Here is a 21,932-nt window from a genome sequence, read left to right on the forward strand (position 1 = left end):
ACAGAAGAAGGACTGATGTTTAGTTCCCAATTCACTAACATGTCAGACCTTATTCTCTACTGTTAAACATTAACTATCACCCAGAAGATTATTATCCTAGCCTAGCAGCATGCTTGCAATGACTTAAAATCTTTACAAGAAATCTACAACCTGAATTCAGTATCTCATTAAACAAAAAGAGTAAGTTACAGATTTACCAATTTTAGAGCTCTTTCAATAGCCAGCTATCCACAATCTGCTTGTTTAAGTCTGCTTGATAGCTTACAGGTACTAGATTCAACAGTATGATGGGCTTAATGAGTTCTGACCTGTTCCTTGAATTGTTGTAACAGATGATGAGCACTGCCTATCATTTCCCATCCCAACTGAAAGGTAACTTTCAGTGAAGATGATTCAGGTCAACATCTTTCACTTAGCAAGCAGGGTGATCTCAGCAGGTGATAGCTCAGCTGATGACATTATACCATGTTAAGGTAATTGCACCCTATCATGTTACTGAGTACAGGCTAAAAAGGGAAGTTTTCTAGTTCAGCCATGAGAATATTTGCCAAAGAAGCCAGACGAGACATTTTTTTAGTGTTATCTTTTATCTTAAAAAGGTATTTTCTAGTACTCTTACTATAGTAATCTATTACTGAGTAACAAAGGCTATTCAGCACTGTTAATGGTTTGACAACTAGTCTCCTTACTTTTCTTGCCTTAGGAATAAAATGTTCTTTATATAGATGTTGAAATCTCAAACCACATGACTCTCAATAATGCAAACAAAACCTTCACTCCTTAATATTATGATTATTTTTTTGTTGAAAATTTCCCCGAAATAGAACGTTTAAGTAGCCATCTTCAACATCCCGTTCAATTCAAGAAACATCCTTCCAGTGGAGTAGCAAAGCCACTGACTAATAACAAATTTTAGAAGTCCAATTTGTTTTTATTGTTTTTGTTATATGCTTATGTTTTCATTTCCCTCAGCCTGGACATCCAATCTATAGTGTTAAACATTTGTGTATTACCACTTTCAATTTTGATTCTCATTGCTAAAATGCTTGCATCACTACAATTTGAAACCAGTAATATCTGTTAGAAAAATAAATTATCTTTCAGGATTTTACAAATATGCATTTATGGTTTCCAGAAGTACTAATGCTCTATCAGGAACTTGATAGCTTTGTGCTTCCCACGAGAAAAGAATCTGAAAGTCTACGTTACTTATGTGGAGACTAGAACCATAGACACTGAAAAAATCAGTTTACATGCTCTGAATGGGGGTGGGGGACAAATGGTGATTTGAAAGCACGCAAATGCTATTCACAAATCTTGCTGTAGTTTAAAAGGCTTTTTCATATTAAATACATTTCTAAGAAAAAAATCAAAAGGAGTAAGAAGAAGAACATGATGCCAAAGAGAAGAAGACATAAGAACTCTGATTATACCTGATCCAAGTACAAGAAGATTCACTGATGACACTGAAGGTAACTGACCTTATATCACCACAAAGGACCCCCAAATCTCTTTTTGTCTAGCTTACAAGCAAGAGAAAGACAAGTTGGTAACATCTTATTATGGTAACTGTCTTAACACACACGATTCTGATTGTGCTTGAGGTAGCAGCAATTGGCTTCCAACATGCCTGGGAAGCAAGATTTCATGTAGTCACTTGGGGAAAGATGACAGAAAGAGAAACCAGGATGACTCTGAATCTATCAAAAACATGCAGCTCTTAATCGTGTGGTTCTCACTGAGCAGCAGTACTACAGGAGCATCAATGAATGGCCTGAACCACACCTAATGGGAGCCATTCCTTTTCCCTCTTCTTTGAAAAGAAGGTTTTCCTTAGACCTGTGATTCTCAGTCTAACAACCTGCTCCTTCCATGAATTCCAAATGACATCCCATTCCCCGGATGTCCCCCGCCACCACCCAATGTGCAAACTGGAGATGCAGAAGTCACGGAAGCGTACGGCCCTTCCCTGGCGGATGCATCCAGCCTGGTACTTCACCCTTGTCTCCCAGCCCCACTTCTCTCTTCATGGCACTCCAGGCCCTGTGACACCTCAGTGGTCTTCTCCCAGCTTATCTTCAGCTATGTTCTCAGTAGCTCCACAAATACTTACCTCTTGGCCCACATATCCTTGTGTATCTTCCCTCCTCCCTCTCTGCCTCCCTCCTGCCCTCCAGTTTGCACAACACTGTTGAATGACACACTGAGGGATTTCTTATCCAACAGATGGGCTCACAAACAGGGAGTGAGGAAGGTGATGGAAGAGCAGCATCTTCCTAGCCACAGGGTATCCATTCACAGCAATGGGTTGCACCATGTTTGTACCATTACAGGCTAAAAGCTTTCTTGAAGCAAAAGCTATTATTTCTTAGCATTTGTTTATGCTGTGTTTTTAGGCTTCCTGAACTCTAAGGGGTCATTATGCAAGATACCATGCCTAAAATATTAAATCTAAGTCATTCTATTGATAACATCTCTGAAGGTAAAACAGATTCCCTTCTCTCAGTACATGACCCCCCTACTTTCCTGTATACAGGTGTTAGTACTTGGTCACTGGTGACTGAGGAAGCAGGTGAGATCTTTCAAGAGTTTGATATTTACTTTCTAAGTTACGCTGCATGAATGAGATTTCAATCATCAGGCACTAGGTGTTTCAGTGACATCAAAATGTTTTTCATCAGGAATGGAAAGAAAAACACAAGGAATTGCATCCAAAGGACTGATTTCCCGATTTACCTTAGGCTAGCATTGCACTTCTACTTAATCAAAATATGCTATAAGAAGGGAAAATGAATGTCTACAACACAATTTACAAAAAAACCCCTCAATTTGTTGCTCACAAATATTTTTTAAAAATCCACCCCTCATGCCAGCATTTTGGCTCACTGTATTCTACTCCTCTGTCATTAATGCTCTCTGCCGTAAGCACAACTCCTAGCTGGGGGTTCCAACGCGTAAGGGAGCTAGGATAAGATTCCAGTTCTCAGCTGTGCTGGCATGAAGATAGGTCTCCTCAGTGATACAGAAGACAATATCCTAGGGAGACTGGAATTAGTCCTATTCCGCACAATTCAATCCAAGATGTAAGGCATATCAAGAAGCAAATAATTACTAGCTAATGCTTACGGATGGAAATGTAACATGGTTCAGCCTAAGCATTTCATGACAAGTGACAAGACAGCTTGAAGAAAGGGGGATTTTTTCCAAAAGGATGGAAGGTGTCAAGAGCAAAGAAAAAAGGGTTACCTCTTCAGTTTGGGAGGGGCTGATTCTGGGCATTGGAGATACTTGTGGTGTTTTCAGCTGTGTACTGTTGCTGTCTGGAACAAGCTCTCTGTGGATTGACTGAATATGGTTTTGGAGTTCACTTTCTGATTCAAATTTAACATTGCAACTAGAACATCGAGTCTTCAGTCCCCCTGCCTTGCTTTTGTTCTCAATGGAACTCAAGTTCTCATTTTGGCCCATGCCTGGTCTGTTACTGCTTGAAGGGATGTTGACACTTGGACTACCACTTTTACTGAGATTAACACAGCTAGCACACAGACCGTATGGCAAACCGTTGATGTCAAGTTTCACTAAATCCTGTTTTGAGCGGAATTCCTTCAGGCAAGAAGCACACTTGTACAGTTTCTGGAGATGCTGTGCGCGCCCCGTGGACTGCACGGCAGAACCGTTTCCAGTTTTCTGCATGTGGAACGTGCCGTGGATTTTCAGTTCCAGCGTGGAGGTCACTGTCTGCATGCACACCACACAGCGGAACCCCGTCAAGGAGTTCCTCAAGTCAGGGTGCATTTGGCAATGCTCTAAAAATTCCTCCTCACTCTGGAGGGGCATCTTGCAAATCCTGCAGTTTCCAGTGTCCAGGCTCTTACTATGTGTGACCTTATGTTCAGTAAGAGTCAGAAGAGATGGAAACCGCTCACCACAGATTGGGCACATATAATGTTTCACTGGTCCCAAGTGTGTCTGCATGTGTTCTCGGAGCCCATTTTCAGAGAAGAATGTTCGAGAACACACATTACACTTGTAATTCCCTTTAATGAGTTCAGCCTTTTTCTTCACTATGGCACTTTCTCCAGGTCGAATGTTGTGGTCTCGAAGCTGGTGATTCTGCAGGAGAGTCTCCATGGTATAAGCTGCTCCACAAATGTCACAGCCATACATAGGCTCGGATGTGTCCACATCTTCTTCGCTGCCATCGTGGCTGTTATGGGACTCCTGGCTATTTGTCAACAAAGTCTGGAGTTCCACTTCCTCTTTCTGAACCTGCTCAGATGCCCCATTTGTTCCACAGTTTGGAGTTTTTGTTTCAAAAACACAATGTTTTTCCCTTAAGTGCTTTTCCAGCAAGATGATAGCATGGAAAGCTTTGCTGCAGAACTTGCAGTTGTACTTCTTGCTGTGGGTAGTAATGTGACACTGCAGTTCCACCTCTGTACCAAAGGACTCGCCACAGAAGATGCACTTGTGTACTTTGCCTTGGTTCTCCAGGTGGTTGTGTTTAACATGAAGCTGCAGGTCAGTCTCATTGCGGAAATCCCAGTTGCAAGATGTACATCTGTATACCTTCTTTTCGTTGCTGTGCTTCACAGCCAAGTGTAGCTGAATGGAGACTTTGGAGTCAAAAACCTCTTGGCACAAGGTGCAGCGGAAGAACACAAATGTATGCATGTCCAGTAGGTGTTTCTGCAAGTCATCCACAGAAGTGAATTGCTTGTCACAACTTTCACAGATGTAGTAGGTTGAGGTGATCATGAAATGAATGGTAACATGCTTCAGCAGAGACTCCTGATTTGGAAATTCCTTGTTGCACTGAGGACAGGTCAGTTTTGGCAGGACAGTGTCAAGATGTGTTTTTAAATGAGTCTGAAAACCGTCCAAGGAAGTATACTTAGCACCACACTGATTACAAATATATTCACCTGCAGGACGAGGAGGAGCACCTCCAACTGCCTGCATCATCTTTAAAGAAGTCTGCTCAATGGTTACAGGAGATAAGGGACTCATGGCTCTGGACTTTTTTCCATTGTGGATGTAATTCAGTGCCAAAGGAATGTTCTTATGGTTCTCCTTGATATGCTTGTTCAGTTTAAGAACACTATTAAATATTGGAGAATTTGTACAGTAAGAACAAGAATACACTTCCACCACTGGATCTTTTGGGGTTCCAAGCACAGGGGAACCAAAACGGGAACTGCTAAGATCACAATGGACTTGTCTAATATGCTCTTCCAGAGAAGAATCTGTAAGAAATCCCATGTAGCAATGGGGACAAAAGAATGCATTACTGTCCTTAGCAGCAGGGTTGGCAAAACCATGAGAACATCGGATGTGTTCCTGAAGGGTGTTGAGGTCATTGAACACTTCAGAGCAGAAGTTGCACTGGTACACCATGGCAGGCATGGTAGAAACAATCAGTGCTGGGTCCGGAGCTTCGTGGACTTGCTTAAGATGTTCGTTCAGATTGTAGAGAGATGGCAATACCTCCAAACAATACTGACAGATATGGGCTTGTTCGGGTTTATCTAAATGCATAGTTTTCAGGTGTATCTGCAAAACTGCAAGGCTGGAAAATAACTGTTTGTTGCAATAAATGCAGCTATAAGTAACTTTTGCCTGTTTACTCGAAGGACCAGTGATATCTGGCACTTGCTGAGCTGCCCGCTTCCTTCCACGACCTTTTGGCATAGGAGGAGCTGTTTCCACCATTGTCGAACTATCCACGGAGAGATTCGAATCTGGAGTGGTGCTAGAGACTGAGGTGTAGCCCACAGTTACCAAAGACGGGCTGTTGCTGTGGTTGCATGACTCTGGCTGCTGGTGACTGTCCATGTGGCTGTACAGCTCCTCCACAGTATGAAAGTTCTCAGAGCAAATGCTACATGAATTCTTCTTCTCACCATTATGAGCCTGCTCCATGTGATTCACCAGAGACGTTTCCTCTACAAAGAGTTCATGACAGTAAACACACTGAAGAGCAGATCGGTCTTCATTAGGGGAACACTCGGGGTGACATTCTGCAATGTGCTTCTGAAGATCTTCAGGAAAATCAAAGCCTTCTTCGCACTGACTGCATTTCTGAGTGTCTTTCATTTTCCAGTCCTCCATCCGGGAAGCGGACTGAGAGCCATCTTTGTTCCTCTCGTGAACCTGCATGTGACCATGCAGCGAACTAGAAGACAAGAATCCACGTCTACAAATGGCACACTTATATGGCTTGTTGGATGTATGAGTCTTTAAATGAATTTTAAGATGATCACTCCTTGAGAACGCTGCATCACACTCACTGCAGTGATACTTCTTGTCTCCCGTATGAAGCTTTATGTGGCGGTCCCTGCTCCGTTTGTGTTTGAAGAGACGACTGCAATACGTGCATTTGAAAGGGAGCTTGTCGCTGTGACTTTGCTCATGGTGCTTTAAGTAGCTGAGGCGGCTGAACGATTTGTCACAAAACTGGCATGGATAGGGCAATCCTGGGCCTCCTTCCTCTTCACCAAAATCACAACCTTCTCCATGGCTCGGGGAAGTCTGATCCTTGCTAGAAGGTGATGATGCTGGCCATGAGCAGCTGGGGTCATCCTCAACATCCACTCCATCTGAAATGAGAAAGAAACATGCCCACAAGCTTAATCCCTACAGTTCAAAGGAAACAGCAAATGCATATGAACGCAGTTCTGCTACTTCTCAATAGCTAAAACATATTAAACGCAGACTAGGATATGTCTTACACCTGTATCCAACAGCTTCAAGATCACATTTATTTTTATCAGACTGTAAAACATTAAAAGTTATTAGATAGTTCTGTGGTTCTGTGCCTATATTAACTTTTTATTGCTTTTTTATCATTCTTTCTCAGTTGCAGGATATGTATTATACATTGACAACTTTATTAAAATGCAGATTTTAATATATTTAATGTTTCTTTTGTATCCATTGTAAAATGATTTGCATATTATGTGATCATCTGAAGAGTCAAAGGAAAGGAGAAAATATTACAGGAACGATTTAAAATTAATACAGTCAACCCACATGCCTAATATTTAATGAAAAGATTCCCCCTGCTTTGCCACAGTTTTTTTTTTTTTTCCCCTTGAAGTTGATTCTGAACACAGAAATCTTTTAAAGGCTATGACTGAGAGAGACTTGGGTGTCACTCTAAACAATAATAGGAAAAATTACAGGGGAGGAACAGGACAACAATATAAACAGTGATGTTTTCTCTAATAAAGTGCAACCAGATTTCTCCAATAATGATACAATTCAGTTACTGAAAGCTGGCAGCTGGATCATTAAATGTTCAAAACTAACAAACCAACAACCAGGATCAAGGAAAATGAGAAAGTTTCAAAAGGGTCAGTTGTGAACAGCATTTTTTTTTCCTTTTTAAGTTCAAGAGGTTGCCCACCATTCTTCCTTTTTGCAAAGGCCAGCTGAACTTCCTTAGTCCAGCAGAACCTGTACTGTGAGGTGATCACAGACAAAGCAACTTGTAAAAAACTGGAAACAGGAAAAATGGTAAATGATTATGGTAAAAGCTGAAAGATTTACGAGTAACAAGGAAAAGACAAAAGAGAAATGCTAGCCAGATAATAAACTGAACTAGTTATCCATGATATTACCTCATCTCTAGACACAGCAAGTTGTAACTATTTTTTTCAACAGATGTGCTGTACAGTTTTTGCACCTTTTCTTTTAAATGTAGATTACAACACTACAATGATCATACTTATCTTAAGCTAAACCTTCTTTAAAAATATTAAAAGAATGCTTGAAAGACCTTATTCCTTTCCAGGGGCGATGCTTGGGGTTTTTTTTTCATTTAAAAGTAAATTGACTACAGTAATAGTACAGAAAAAGAGAGGATAAACCTCTTGAAAAATACCTTTCTTAAGGTATTCTTGCAAAGCAGTTTTCTTAACATCTTCAGCCTTCTCTCAAGAAATTTACTACACCAACAGAAAAGTTAGAGCTGGTCTATATTATGTAAACAAATTCCAAGCCTGCTTTCTTTAAGGTAACAAGATTTTACTAGATTATCAACCTCTTGCTTATCCACAGGAAACAGATGAGGATTCATTCCTTTCCTGCATCTAGAAACTGATGACAACGCCATCTCACTATCAATGCCAGATGGCAACCATCTAACTCTGAGAAAACAACCAAACACCATTGCTGGATGCCTGCCCATTGACACAATGCTTTTCAGGATAAGTTGGAAACTGCATGGGTTTTTATCCTCTTGTTTACATCTTGAAGAGGAGGGTTTCACAAATTACACACACCTATTGTGCACACACACACTATATATCTGTATGTACCTATGTACGAATCTGCACTAATGGTATGTATTTAAATAACAAACCCAAACCCTAGCCCAAGTGCCACATCTTTGAACTGAAAACAAAGGTGTTCCATTTTTTAAGATAAAAATGGAAAACTAAAATTTCTACCTTCCAGCAAAAGTACTATCATCTGCTAAAATGCTTCCCAGTGAACTGAAGGAAAGTTACTCATTGTCACACAATGAAGTAATACCAGCCAGGTGAGTTTTTAAGTTGGTACATTAATGATTGCAATATTCACAGGAGACTTTCAATGTAAACCTGTGTACTACCCTTTCAAATTGCTGGGTTTGACTCTACAACTTAAAACGATCAAAACAGTGGAACAACTATTCACAAAAAAATTTTTGCCACATTTTAAATTTTATTTTAAGTGAACATTTTCAGCCAGGTCTTTGAAGTGGAAAAACCTTTTGTCCTTTAAAAATCAAATATATTTCTGACATACAGCCACTGCTGGCAGATAAACAGGAATTTATGTCAAGCAACCGACTGAAGAAAAATAGTCTGCAACTGCCTAGGCAACATATTTTGTAACCAAATTTAGTATTAAAATGTATATCTTATGCAGAAATGATATATTATTGTATAAATGTTTAGAGGAATATATAGTAAGTGTTATAAATAGTGTACCATCACTGACACAGCAGTAAATCACTTCCTTTTTGTGGCCACTGCCTTTCCAGTTTTACCTATTATACAACTATTCCCCCTGGCTCGTGGATCTCAGTGGGCTGTTGGGCTGGCAGCAGGGTCGGGATCAAGCACTGTGTGTGACCACGGTATAAGCAACGGCAGCCCCTTTCCCCCATCCAATTCTCCTTGTTTGCTTTGGGGGTCTCTCCTTTAGCTTTTATACAAGGTAAGAAAAGCGGAGGGGGAATAGTGTTAACTACAGCACGGGGCCGGTTCTTACTTTCCAACTGGCAAATATAAATGTTTCTGTGTGTCACTTTGCTGTTGGGTTTTTTAATGCGAGACCATAATGATTCTGCAGAGTAATTCTCTTTGTGCAAAAAGGAGAAGAGTAAACCACTTACGAGTCCAACTTGTGTCCTTTTAACTTAAATGTGAAAATCTCTCACTCTCTCAGAGCTGCTGAAGAAGCAGCAAGGCAGGGGGAATTCCGCACAGCGCACGGCAGAGGACAACAGGATTTTCCTGAGTACGAGCCTAACAATGCGGCCACCGCGTTTCTCCGGCTTCCCCCCGGCACGGCGGGGCGGGGGAGAGCCGGCATGGAAGGGGCAGCGGCAGCCGGCCACCGTGCTGCGGAAGGAGGGCCCCTGGGCTGCGCTCACACAAAAGGTTCCCAAAGGCAGGCCTCTCGGCCACCAGCGACCCGCAGAAGGACTTCTGAAACCTTCCTTCTGCGACAAGGGAAACGTTTCGCTGCAGTGACTTTTGCTGTGCAGACTCCATCCGGAACACCAGGAACATTGTGTGCCATGGACTAATGCACTCGGGGAGCTTAGGGGCTGTCTAGGAATGGATCCGGGGTCAGCGATCAAGAAGGAAATCTGGACTAAGGGTAACTACTGCTACAGCAGGATGTGAGTGATGGCACTGCCCACCCTTCCCCACAAAGATGCTGCCCCATAAAATTAATGTGCAACCATCAAGAGCATCTCCTTCAAAATGGCAGCGATCCACGGCTTGCTACCCCGCGCTGAGGCTACTCCGTGTGCACAGGCGTTAGGCAAGCTGACCTAGGCACTTAAAGCCTGATGGAGGAGCTAAACGGAAGGTCCCCGCAGCTAACCAGCAGGCTCGGGATGTGGACTCCACTCCCGCTTTCCCAGGGGCACTTACCACAGAGCCGACTCTGGGTCGGGCGCAAAGTTTGACCTGCTGTCGGGGTAAAGGACTGCAAACCCCTTTTTGCTGATCACTCGCATAGAAAATACAGTTTGCTGCTACTCTGCATACAGCCATGTGTATATAAATCTGCAGACATCTACCCACCGAGCTATGTCAACATTACAAATACTGATTTTTAATGTTATAACAAGCTGTTTTAAAATACTCTGGACCTAATTCAGATGCACACATACAAGTCCCCAGGAGTGGTACACAACTATCTGAGGCAGAATAGGGCTCCAGGTATTCAACAGAGTGTTTATGGAGTTTTAAAATATATTTTCTGTATTGACTTATTTTTTTTTCCTTCTGCATTCACTAAGTGCTACTTACTGTAAATGCCTTTTCTGTGTTATGGCAAGTACTCTGAGTTTCAATGTGATGCACTTAGCATGTCCATGTAAATTTTTAATTTTTGGAACCAGTCACTTCACACTCGCTGACTCTAAGAAAGCTCTAGCACTCACAACCAAAAAACTTTGCTGAAAATCAGCTGCAAGGCCTAAAAGTCTATTTAAAGATGCAAATGTGTGTGAATAGTTAGTGCAGATGTTTTTCTACACCAACTGTACTTGCTGAGTTTCACCATTTCCATAAAGCGCATTAAAACAAGTGTGTGAACACTCTGAGATGAAAGTACCAAGCACTCCTGAGACTTCCAGTGGAAAGTAGAGCTGCCTGACTTTTCTCCAAGCAGACAGGAATGCCCATGATTCAGCAGCCTGAGTAAATAAAAGAGGTCCTTATTTCCTAATTTTGCTGGCTGGCCACACTGCAGCAGTCTCTGTGCTGCTGCCAAAGGGGATGCAAAACTGGAACTACACCCAGCAGCTGAAGGACTGTCTTTGTTAGCCAGCCAGGCCTTCCTGACCATCTTCTGGCAACAAAACTACCATATCCTGCGAGGAAGACCTCCATCTCAGGCTTGATAGTTCTCTAGTCTGTCTAATAGGACGAAACAACAGATTTTGCCTGGTCTGTGTTGGAGGAGGACAGCTGGAAACTCAGTTAGTAGCACAGTAACACCTGTTCAGTCATATTTATGGGGGAAAGTGCTCACTAACAGAAAAGTGAAGTAATACCAGAAGGAGTTATCCCACAAAAGGGGAGGGAGGAAGGGGGAAGCATCAGAGCACAAAAGCACCTCTGTGGAGTTAGCAGCCAGCCACTCATGTGCCAACCCCAGTAGCCGTGAGGTCTTAAAAGTGATCTTATCCCTAGTGCCGCTGACTGAATTAACAGTACTGCTTCAGAAAAACGTCACTTAGTTACCAGGAAGGTTTATGACATATGCATGCTTTGGCTGGAATACACTTCAGGGCACTTGCTTTATCATGCCTTATTTTTCTGTATGATTTAAACATGGTTTTGCTGCCACTAGACAAATGGCCACATTCCTAAAGCAAATGTCAGGAAACTTTTATGTGCCATAATACATAAGGTTCCTGTGATAGAACAGAGTTTACAAAGACGAACAAATTAATATTTTCAACATCCTGCAAGCAGCAATTTTCTATTTTCCCCATTTTGCTGCTCAAGTAACTGGGGCACAGACAAGCTGGAGCAGTTTGCCTCAGGTTACAAATGTAATCTGTGCAAAGGAGGAAACAGAACCTGTATCTCCCAGGTCTGAGCCATCCCTGCAAGAAAAATCCTTTCTCTCCCTGGAACACAGAGCTGGCAAAATGCTTAAGCTGCTGGACCCAACCAAAGAGAAAGCCCAGCAGTTTAGCTGGACAGACACCCCTGGCTCCGGGTCCTGCTGATACGTTCTCACTACTTTGTGCCCTTAATGGCAATGGCAGACTGGTCACAGAACTATCCTCCAGGACCCGATCTGAAGTACTGAATAGCAAGGTTTCTTTAACAGGTACAAAATTTGTAACAACGGGTTACATAGGATGGAAACAGATAGTAAAAATGACAAATCAAGTATACCAGGCAGCAGCACATAAACATATCTACTACGTACTGCCACAGGCACATGAAGTATGAATGTACATGTACACGTTGAATTATTGTGTAGTTATTGTTTGCTGTCCAACCACCAGCCAAAGACCTGCTCATATACCACTGCGTACACATGTATGTGCTCATACACACATATTGAAAGGGATGGACAACATATACAAACATACAGCTTTGCTAATTTACCAGATGGCATTCTACAAGATAGAATTTGAATTGTAAGAAAGGAAGGACTAAATAGCAGGTAGGTAGGTCAGTTAACTGGATGTATGATAGAGCTCCTCAGTTTTAAATCTTTGCATTTTTGTGCAGGTAATTGAGTGGAGTGGTTATTATATGTCATATAGTTTACTTGTAATGGCCATTTCAGGTTTTAGTGCTGGACACATTTTATATTATTACCACCACTAATTGTCTGCAGGGCTACCTTGAAAATGAGATAAGGAATCTTAGGGGAATATGCAGGTGTGAATAAATAGTAAATGAAGAGGTTAGATATTGCTGAAATAAAACACTATTCTGCTGTGTGCTGAATAGATATAAATAACTAGAAGACCAAAGGATAGTGTTTAAACATTAACATGACTTCAGTGATGGCCTAACACATGTGTCACTGAAACAAACTACAGTTTTGAAGTTTTTAATAGAATTAGTAGATAGTGCTAACCTTTAAAATCACATTAAATAAAATATATATTATTACATAATATTCTCCATTTACTTTCAATAGGAATGTACATAGTTTTGGAAAAGCTGCAACTTTAATATAACCATCACATTTTTTTCACATCAGTGACCCCACACTAAACTCACTCATTTGTCTCATAACTTATTAAATGGCTTGAAAACTAATACTCTGTAATGGGCATTCAAAAGAGAAATGTGAACTTTAAAAATTATTTATAATTTACAGATGTTTTTTAAAATCTATCAATATTTCAAAACCACTTTGGGAGCACCAATTAAATGCACTAACAGTTAAGATTACTGGGGGAGAAACATACAGGGGTTCCTGACCAAAAGAACTGAGACAGCTGGTAGGGAGGTTTCCCCATTTTAAATTTCATAACCAGAAGAAAGGCAGGTCTTAGAAACAACAAATAAGTCACTTTAATACCTCACAGGAAAAACCTGCTTGCTTTTATAAAATGCCTTTAATGCCTACATAAGTAGTTAACATTCCTGTATTGCTCTCCTAAGGTAACCTAAGCCTCCAGTTCCATTATGTCTTCTTCAGAAGACATATTACTATTACATACGTAGAGAGGAGCATAAATGTTTTCCTTGATTGTTGCTCAAAGTTCATTTGAACAGACGGAGCCCAATGAATTCCATCTTCTACAACCAAATTAAAGAAAATGTAAGCAGTTCACATTCTGCTCCACCTTTCAAATCATACACAAAACCCAATTTGCTACTAGAAAGAAACAGAGCTACCCTCTGCTTGTTTGAGGAAGCGGTATTTTGTGCCTCTCCAGGCAAAGAAAAAGAATAAGTAATTTCCACAGTCCTGTACATATAACTAATGACAGTCACCATCCTCAAAGCTTATTATACTGCTTTACATAATTGGGAATCGCATGTCACACAATTAATTTACAGGGGTTGTTTAGTTGTGACTATACAAGCACTAAGCGATTCAAATTAGCTCATTTGTCCACTGCTTAAATGTGACAAACACATTTACACTGTATTTCTTCCGCTGTTTAGTTGCTGTTTCTTTTAGTAGTTGTTTTTGTTTGTTTGTACAGTATGAGTCAGAGACCACCAGGCTTGTTCCATCTGACACTAGGGTCAGAAAAATCACCCTGAGAATAATTACATTTAGAATCAAGATAATGGGAGAGCAAAAAACCTATTCAAACACTCCAGCAAACTTGCACGTAATAATGATCTCCCAAGAATCTGTATATTAACAACCTCATGTACTGAAAGTAGTGATTCAATCAGGTCTTTGCTAGAAAATAATCATTATAATTTGTCGTGCTGATAACAGTATTTGTACTGCTTATTAGGAACAGCAAATGACTAGGGGATAACAGCTCAGGTTCCTCACTGGACTCCAATACTTTCCTCTGCATTCTGCTTTCACTGGGTCATGCTCTCCCCAGGCAACACCATGAATAGGACCAGAAACCCTCTTCCTCCAATCTTCCCGTGCGCTGCAGCTCCTTTTGAAAGCTGCTGAAGTGTACAGAAGTCTCAGGGACAGCAGCCCCTATAACGGAGTCCCAGTCATCAAAGTAACCTTCCACTGGCATACAGGTATTAAAATGAGTTGACTGCTTCTTTCTTTCCCAGGCCACAATATAAGGAGTGTGTCTGAAGTCAGAGAAGTGTTGTTCTTTCTCTTTCCTTCCCAAAATCAAACAGTCTAGAAGCTCGGGCCCTAAGAGCTGAAGGAGAGCCTGCTTCACAGCTGCCTTCCAATTCCCCATTCCCACACAGCCCCAGGACCCTGCAGGTAGAAGGGCAGGCTGGCAAAACCTCCCTAGCTGGAGGCTCAGACAAAAGATGGAGCCCCTGGGCAGAATTTGCAGGCAGAAAGCCCTGAGATGTCAAGCACCACCTTGTTTGAGTATTGCCCTTCTTCCAGTTAATCTAGAGTTTGATCATGAAGGTCTGCAGGGATTGCTGTGGGTGTACGTCATACTTGGTCTCCTTCCTCCTTTTTTTATCATGTATGCCTGTCCTTCCCACCTGTGCCCACATTTCAACCACCCCAATTCATTGCTTCATTGCCTCTAGACCAGAACAGCACCAGCAAGACAGTTTGGAGGGGGCTAAACTAGGACAAAGAAAAGAAGGAAGGCAATGTGTGGAGAACCAAAAGAAAGGTGGGGAGAAAGAAGGGAGTAAATAATTGCATCTGAAAGAAACCCAGGCAAGGATCGCAAAACTTTTCATAGGAAATGAGAAGTAAAAGGAAATTAAGATCAGGCGAAAGCAATGCAGGCAGTTAGCGCTTTCAAAAACATATCAGTGTTAATTTACAGTGTGCTAGAATTAAATACAGTAAATAAACACAGAACTGCTTATTTCTTAGAATGACAGAGATGTGGTGGCGGTCTTATTTACACAGGTGAAAACTCCTGGACCTAGATCTGCAAAGGGACTTAGGTGTCTCCAGGAGCCTAAGAAGCAAAGAAAGCAGGATTCATGGGGCTCGGGAGGGGGACCAGGAAAAGGTCTGCAACCTCGCAGGTTGGGCACTCAGCTGGGCGAGGGGAGTACTGGGCTCTTTATACATTAAAGAAGCACTGGATAAAAATAAAAATAAACCTAAGCACAAGTTCCAGACTGCAAGAACCCCTGGACTAAATGAGTGTCCTTCTTGTAGGTTAGTAGTTCCTTCCCATAGGTGCTCCTACCAGCCCTATGAATAGGATACTCTTTGCTTCAGTAAGTCCAGCTTCCATGGGAAGAGACCTCTGCACAACCAAAGACCCTCTGCTCAGAGGCAGGAAATGTGGCTTTGAATCCCCTCAGAATGCTGAGGGAACTGAAACAAGGCTCAGGCCATTTAATACTCTACCTACTTGGCCCCTATATAGGGAAGACAGGAACACAGCACTTTCCGCTGAAAGTGCCCACCGAGTCCTGGGCTTAGTACGATGCTCTCTGTGCATCAGGCTGATCAAAGGCAACGGGTACCCAGATGCTGACACTAGGGTAGTTTACATAGACCAAAACACAGATAACTGAGAAACCTTTCATGAAAAAAAGGTGCCTACCAAAATGGGGTGAACCCAGAGCGGCAGGTTTTAGATAACCAATTCTATTTAGCTTCTTATAGTCCATCTTCATCCCATTTTAGACTTCCTTTTTTTAGATCTGGTTGTTAGTGCAGATGTGCTGTACAGCTGTTAAAAGTGATGTCCCCAGGCAAAGGTAACCTTGGTTTTTAAACCAAGTCAGTGCTCAGAATGGCAAGACAAATGCTTACACCCATGCTAGTGCAGCACAGTCACACTGGGGCAACTTGTCTCAGGAACCTTTTCACTGTAGTCAAAATGCTGTGCAAGACTATACAGCCCCTTCTCCCTGGCCCTCATTTCGCCAGGTTACTTGAATGGGAACACATGTGGATGTCTATACCATGGGACAGGCAGAGGTTGGTAGGTGTGCGTGGCTTCCACTAATTTACAGGATGTTTAGCATGTAAGGGGAACCTAATGAATTTCCCAGTTCAGAATGGTCAGAAGACCAAATCCTAGTATGAAGCTGTCACATGTAAACTGTCACACCTACTGTCTTCCTACCTTGCAGAACATCAGTCCTTCCATGTGGAATTTTGCATAGTAAGAGTTGCATTTAAAATATATATGCTTCATTCAGTCCTTTCATGTTCATACAGGTTTATTTGGGTGATTTAATTATAAAAAAGAAGGGGAAATTCTTTGCAAAAGGCAGCATTTTCCTTCTCTTCTGTATAATTTCCATTCACCAAAGCCTGCTGAAACTCATGATTAACTGTCTGAAATAGAGGCCTCTCCAGAAATAAAGAGATCTCTGCTTTGTTAAAGCCTGTATCTAAACCAACGCTTTGTAGCTTCCTCAGTATAGAATGGAAGCCCGGTGTGAAGTACTGTAAATTAAGCCTTCTGCTGTCAGAGCTGGAAATAAGAGTAGAGCAGAATAGCGGCTGGATTTGAAATGATTTTTTTTTTTTATTGGCTTCATTTACATCCTGTCTAAGGTCTTCTGAGCAGCTCAAGGTGTCTTATCTCTGGCTACCAGGGGGTATTTTGCAGTCAAAGCAGTTAACGTACTTTCTCTCTCTCTCTTTTTTAAGGCCATCTTATCTTATCAGACAGATCTCTTCAGGCTGAGGAGAACCCATACTTATCAGTAGCTGTACACTGTATTGACAGCTCAGTGCTGCTAGGGACAAATGAAAGCTTAGGGTAGAGAAAGATCAGTTAACCTGTTCCACTCTCAGTTTAGACTAATCTTGGGTTTGTCTAACTTCAGGAAACATTGTATGTCTTTTCTCTGTTTACTTGGACAACAGAGGCACACAATCACATCATCAGTTGCTAAATCTGGTGCTCAGGTACAGCCACTGTAATAATCCCCAAGGCAGTCTGCCTGTTGACTTGTAAGTGTGAGCAGTGCTCTGCTGACCTCCAGCAACTCCTTCTCCAGGTGACCTCAGGGGCAGCGGACTGTTCTGGGAGCATCTGAGAGTTGCTGGGATTGCCCAGAGAAAAAAACCCAAGAGCTGCACAGACTCACAATCTGTAAACCAGCCTTCCCCCAGAGCAAGCATAAGTGTGCACACTGAGGGCCAGAAAAGGAAAGTAATCCCACATATGGTCTAAATGGAAGCAATGAGACTGAAGGTGAGCCTAAAGAGCATCCTGCAAGCCTGTTCTTGGATCAGAAGATAAGGTGAAGAAGCAGTTTACTTAGATCTGTCCTCCGTATCCTAGCGGGGTAAACTTCACAGCACGACACAATTAGTAACTAAGAGCAGTCAGCCCTGCTAACTGGTATCTCCAGGAAATACACAAGCCAGCTTTCTCACTTACCACAAAAAAAGATACAAATGGTAAGATGCCTCTTGTCCTTTGCCTGATGTCACAAGCAGTGAACCAGGTCTAACAAGTTACAGCTGCTGCTACTGAAAAATCATTCACCATAATTTCAGATGAAAAAACATGTAATTGAACATTAAGCCTTGTGCTGGTCCTGCTTTCTACTTTTTTATGTTTATTTTTTCTCTCCCTTTTGTGTCCAAACACTTCATGAACACTTTTATATTAGTGATAACCCTAGACTTTCCCTGCAGAGAAGGTTGGCTATTAATTGTCCATTATCTTGGTGTGTCAGCACAAAGGAGAGGGGAAGAAATTCTCATCCAAATGGTTTCACCTCCCTCTCTTGAGAGTGATGCCCTTGTCAGGGCATTAAAGACATGAAAACCTGCCACTTATCAGAATTGTGTTTGAATCGAACTACTGTCCTTGAAAACAGTAGACACCAGATACCATCAAAATAAGCCGCATTGGCAGATCCTGTTCCACTGTGACTTAGGCAACCTTTATACAGCTTATATACACACTTGTGATTGCATATGATCAGTAACATTATAGCCGTGGCTTAAAATAAGAAAGGCATGTTCTTCTTAATTTTGTAAAATAATAAGCATGTTATAAATAGCTATTGCCAGAATGAAAAGTTGGCCAGCACCTATGTTAAGTCTCTAGATACCATATTAAAATGTGGGATAGTAGTATGTGTGGATTTTTTGAAAAGAGATTGTAGTAGAAGGATGACAATACATATGACATTTTTCATGAAACCGTTTGGAAGATTTCAACAGTTTAAATAAGCCTGAGGACACACTTGAATGTAAACTCATTGCTGAACCAAATCGTAAAATTTTTTAATTACTTCACACCACCAATTCTTAACAAAACATAATTCAAGCCTATTAAAATGCTGAATTTGCTCTCTAGAATGAAATAAGACTTCAAAGAGGTCTTTAGTAATTCTATTAACCTGTTCAGAAACAAACAAACAAAAAAAGAACTTAAGTTACATCCACAGCTGTAGAGCTCTATCTGTCTTTTTTGGACAATCAATGACTGCCCTCGCTTTTCACAATTTGAAGTCACAAAGAGGAGGGAAAAAAAAGAAAAAGAAGTTACGCTTTGCTTTTAACAAGTAAACAAGTGTACAAATTAATTCAGAGAGCTGTAATTTTGAAAATTTTCTATGTTTAATGTGCACTGCAGTTAAACTACTTTTTCTGTACAAATTAATTTACTGCATCAGTGATCGATGTTTATGTTTAGGCAATTTTATTTCTCAGTATGGTAAAATTAGACCTAATAGTTGCAACCTGTTATGTCCAATCTGTCACTGAAATTCAAATTGCCTTTTTCCTATTATTCAAGGAGCAATTTGGAGGAATTAAAGCCACCTAAAACCAGAAGACAAACAATTCTCTGTAAGGACTCAATAGCCTGTGTCATCAACCTGCTCTAGAAAGCGGTGGTCCTTCCTTGGCAGAAACACTGCCACCTTTTCCTCAGGTTCTGAACATTTCCAGCCTGGAGAGCCACAAAAGGCACAAGTGTCTGAAGACAGCAGAGAGTTGTGCCTCTCGTTGAAGGGAATGTGAGGACAGTATACGTTTTGAGGGAGTGGAGATATCATTAACAGCTAACAGAAATACCCTTCTCTGTATTCTGTAATTGTTCATGTTCACACGTTTTCAATTAGCCATCCATGTATCTACAAAAAAATCGATTTTGTTCTTCATCTGGGATGAGTTAGTTATTGTCATGTTGTTCTTGTCAGTGAAGCACTCAGCTCCCACCAACAATTATTATTTATTACTTCCAGTACTGAAATATACTGATCGAACTTTGTTTACTACCCTTTGCCTTATTTTTCCTTGCTTCAGTGGGATGGCTGTGCTATACACACCAGGTCATTCCCTTGAATCACCTGAGGCTTCTTGAGGCCTCAAAGACTCTTACCCCATCTTCCAATATATCTTAACTTGTTCTGATCACATTTAAATTTCTGGATAAGGTTGTATGCTGTTTCTGTACTCATTTACATGTTTTACTCTTAAAAGCCTAACAACAATTCTCCTCACAATTGAGAAACAAATACTCACTCTCCTTTCCCCTCTCACACATCTACCTTTATATTTAGCTTTATTTTTCTCTCTGTGTTTGTGTGTGGGAAGGAGAGATTCATTCTGCTCACACACAGAGAACAAATACTTTGCTTTCCAAATACCAGCCTGCATGCAAGTTTTGGTCTTGTTGGAGATGGATGAAATGCAAACAGTGAGATGAGAGATAATGTTGGTTTTGAGGGGATTCTGCATCTTTTCCAGTCATTTTGTTTTACACTCTATCTTTTATCACTTTTAAAATTCCAAGTAGGCTCATTTCTTTGCAAGATTGCTCAGTTCATCAAGCTGATTAATAATTTTGCTACTAGGCTGTACTGATTAATGTGGATTAGTCAAGTGATTAATAATTTTACTGTTTTGCAGGACCAAGCTGCCCTAAACATCTTGGGTTTTGACAGTATTTTACAACTGGAACTTCCTTAGGTGGATGACATGTAACTTCCTGGATTCCCAATGCTCAGCAAAGCAGCATGACCTTACCCCTGGGTTCACTCCTCTGTTTTAGTGCCCATAAACCATTTTCAGATGACAATATATGAACTAAGACCCTTGCTTTTTGTACAGCACTTGGCTGCTACTTCCTCTTCCTCCTAGTTGTTTATTTCATTCCCCTGGTTGATGTTATCAGACTTATCTCAATGTGAGGTAAAGCACATCTTTTTGCTGGTTCCTGTGCAGTTTCTAGAACAAAGACCTGAACTTCTGCTGATCCATTGGCAGCCAGCATAACATAAATAACATCATCCACATGGGTTCAGGTATGTATGTAACAGTTAAATCATTTCATGTGGGATGGAAAATAAGACACTTTATTTCTAGTATTTGAAGCACAGACCATTGTATTACACGATTACATTTACATGCTTCCTCACAAAGTGGCCAATGAACGAAATCACTATTTATCCTCTATTGTACAAGATTTCCTGACTCTGCTTGTGTTTAGACTTCTGTTTTGCTGATATTGGACTTCACAGTATCGTCAGTCTCCAGAGGAGCATATAAAAGCACAATCTATTTCTAAGACTGAATAGCAGGCTCTGTGTTAGGTAATGCATTGGCCGGTAGGCTGCACTTTCTTGCTAATTACAGTGGAAGTTTTCTCTTAAAGAAAACATGGCATTGCAAACGGCATGGAATCAGCTTTCTTTCTAATTGGAGCTTTCTTTCTAATTCTCTCAGTACTAAGTTTCCCCATAAACACACTCTTCTATATTTGGATACTGGATTTAACCTTGCACAAAGACTTGACACAATTATATATTTATTTGATCTTTTCTAAAGCACCAATTGCAAGCCAAGTAGCATGAAGAGCCAAATGCAAAACAGTAAAAGTAGAAAGCAAAATCTAATAGCATGTTACAATATGCTATACACACAGAACTCAAAAGGGACCTGCCAGCCCCAAAAGATTCAATTCCTGACTAGTTAGAGGAAAGAGAAAAACAAAAGGGTAGCAGATGCAAAAACAAAGGTAGGGAGCCCATAAAACAGTCATGGATAGGCCAACTGAAATAAACAGGGCTTGCAGCTTGCCTTAAAGGCAGCCAGCAAGGGGCTCTGGCAGGGAGTTCCACAACCGAGGACAAAAAAGACTTGCCTTCGGCCCGCGCCTGACTCAGCCCAGGGAGAGAAAGCCGTCTATGTCCAACTGCGAGCAACTGCCAGACAGGGACATGGAGTGCAGGGCTGCTGCCCAAGAACTGGGGGATTAAAATTTGAACAGCTACATGGATGGGGCTGCATTTTTTAATATATCAGCTTTCCACCCCAAAGAGGCTCCGGATCAATTTCAAGGGAAACAATTAGGAGCACATTACAGTAGTCTAGCCCAGATGACTGCAGTGTGGTCTTTGGCCAAGGTAAATAAGCAAACTGTTCAAATAAGCTGGAAATTCATCACGAGGATGTAGAACTAGGGCCCTTCTTGCTGGGGAAGGAACATTACAATGTTGGTCAATAATACTCCCAACTTGTATCCTGTACTAGCCTGAAAATGTGTCTTTCCACATCCCAGAACACTTCCTGCTTCTTTATTTCATGCCCATTAAAGAAGGCAGCCTCAAGGCATGTTGTCTAAATGCGACACCCCCTCCCCCCCC

General features: G+C 41.3%; 1 protein-coding gene across 1 annotated transcript in view; it reads right to left on the reverse strand.

Annotated features, from left to right (window-relative positions):
- ZNF521 (zinc finger protein 521) overlaps positions 1-21,932 on the reverse strand; it is a 208,558-nt gene that overhangs the window by 132,330 nt on the left and 54,296 nt on the right. Inside the window, exon 3 of the mRNA XM_010574411.1 lies at positions 3,247-6,599. Within this exon, the coding sequence (XP_010572713.1) occupies positions 3,247-6,599 (3,353 nt within the window). The remainder of the gene's footprint in view (positions 1-3,246; positions 6,600-21,932) is intronic.

Source organism: Haliaeetus leucocephalus, unplaced genomic scaffold (genome assembly GCF_000737465.1).
Source record: "Haliaeetus leucocephalus isolate CR32 unplaced genomic scaffold, Haliaeetus_leucocephalus-4.0 Scaffold428, whole genome shotgun sequence".
NCBI lineage: Eukaryota > Metazoa > Chordata > Aves > Accipitriformes > Accipitridae > Haliaeetus > Haliaeetus leucocephalus.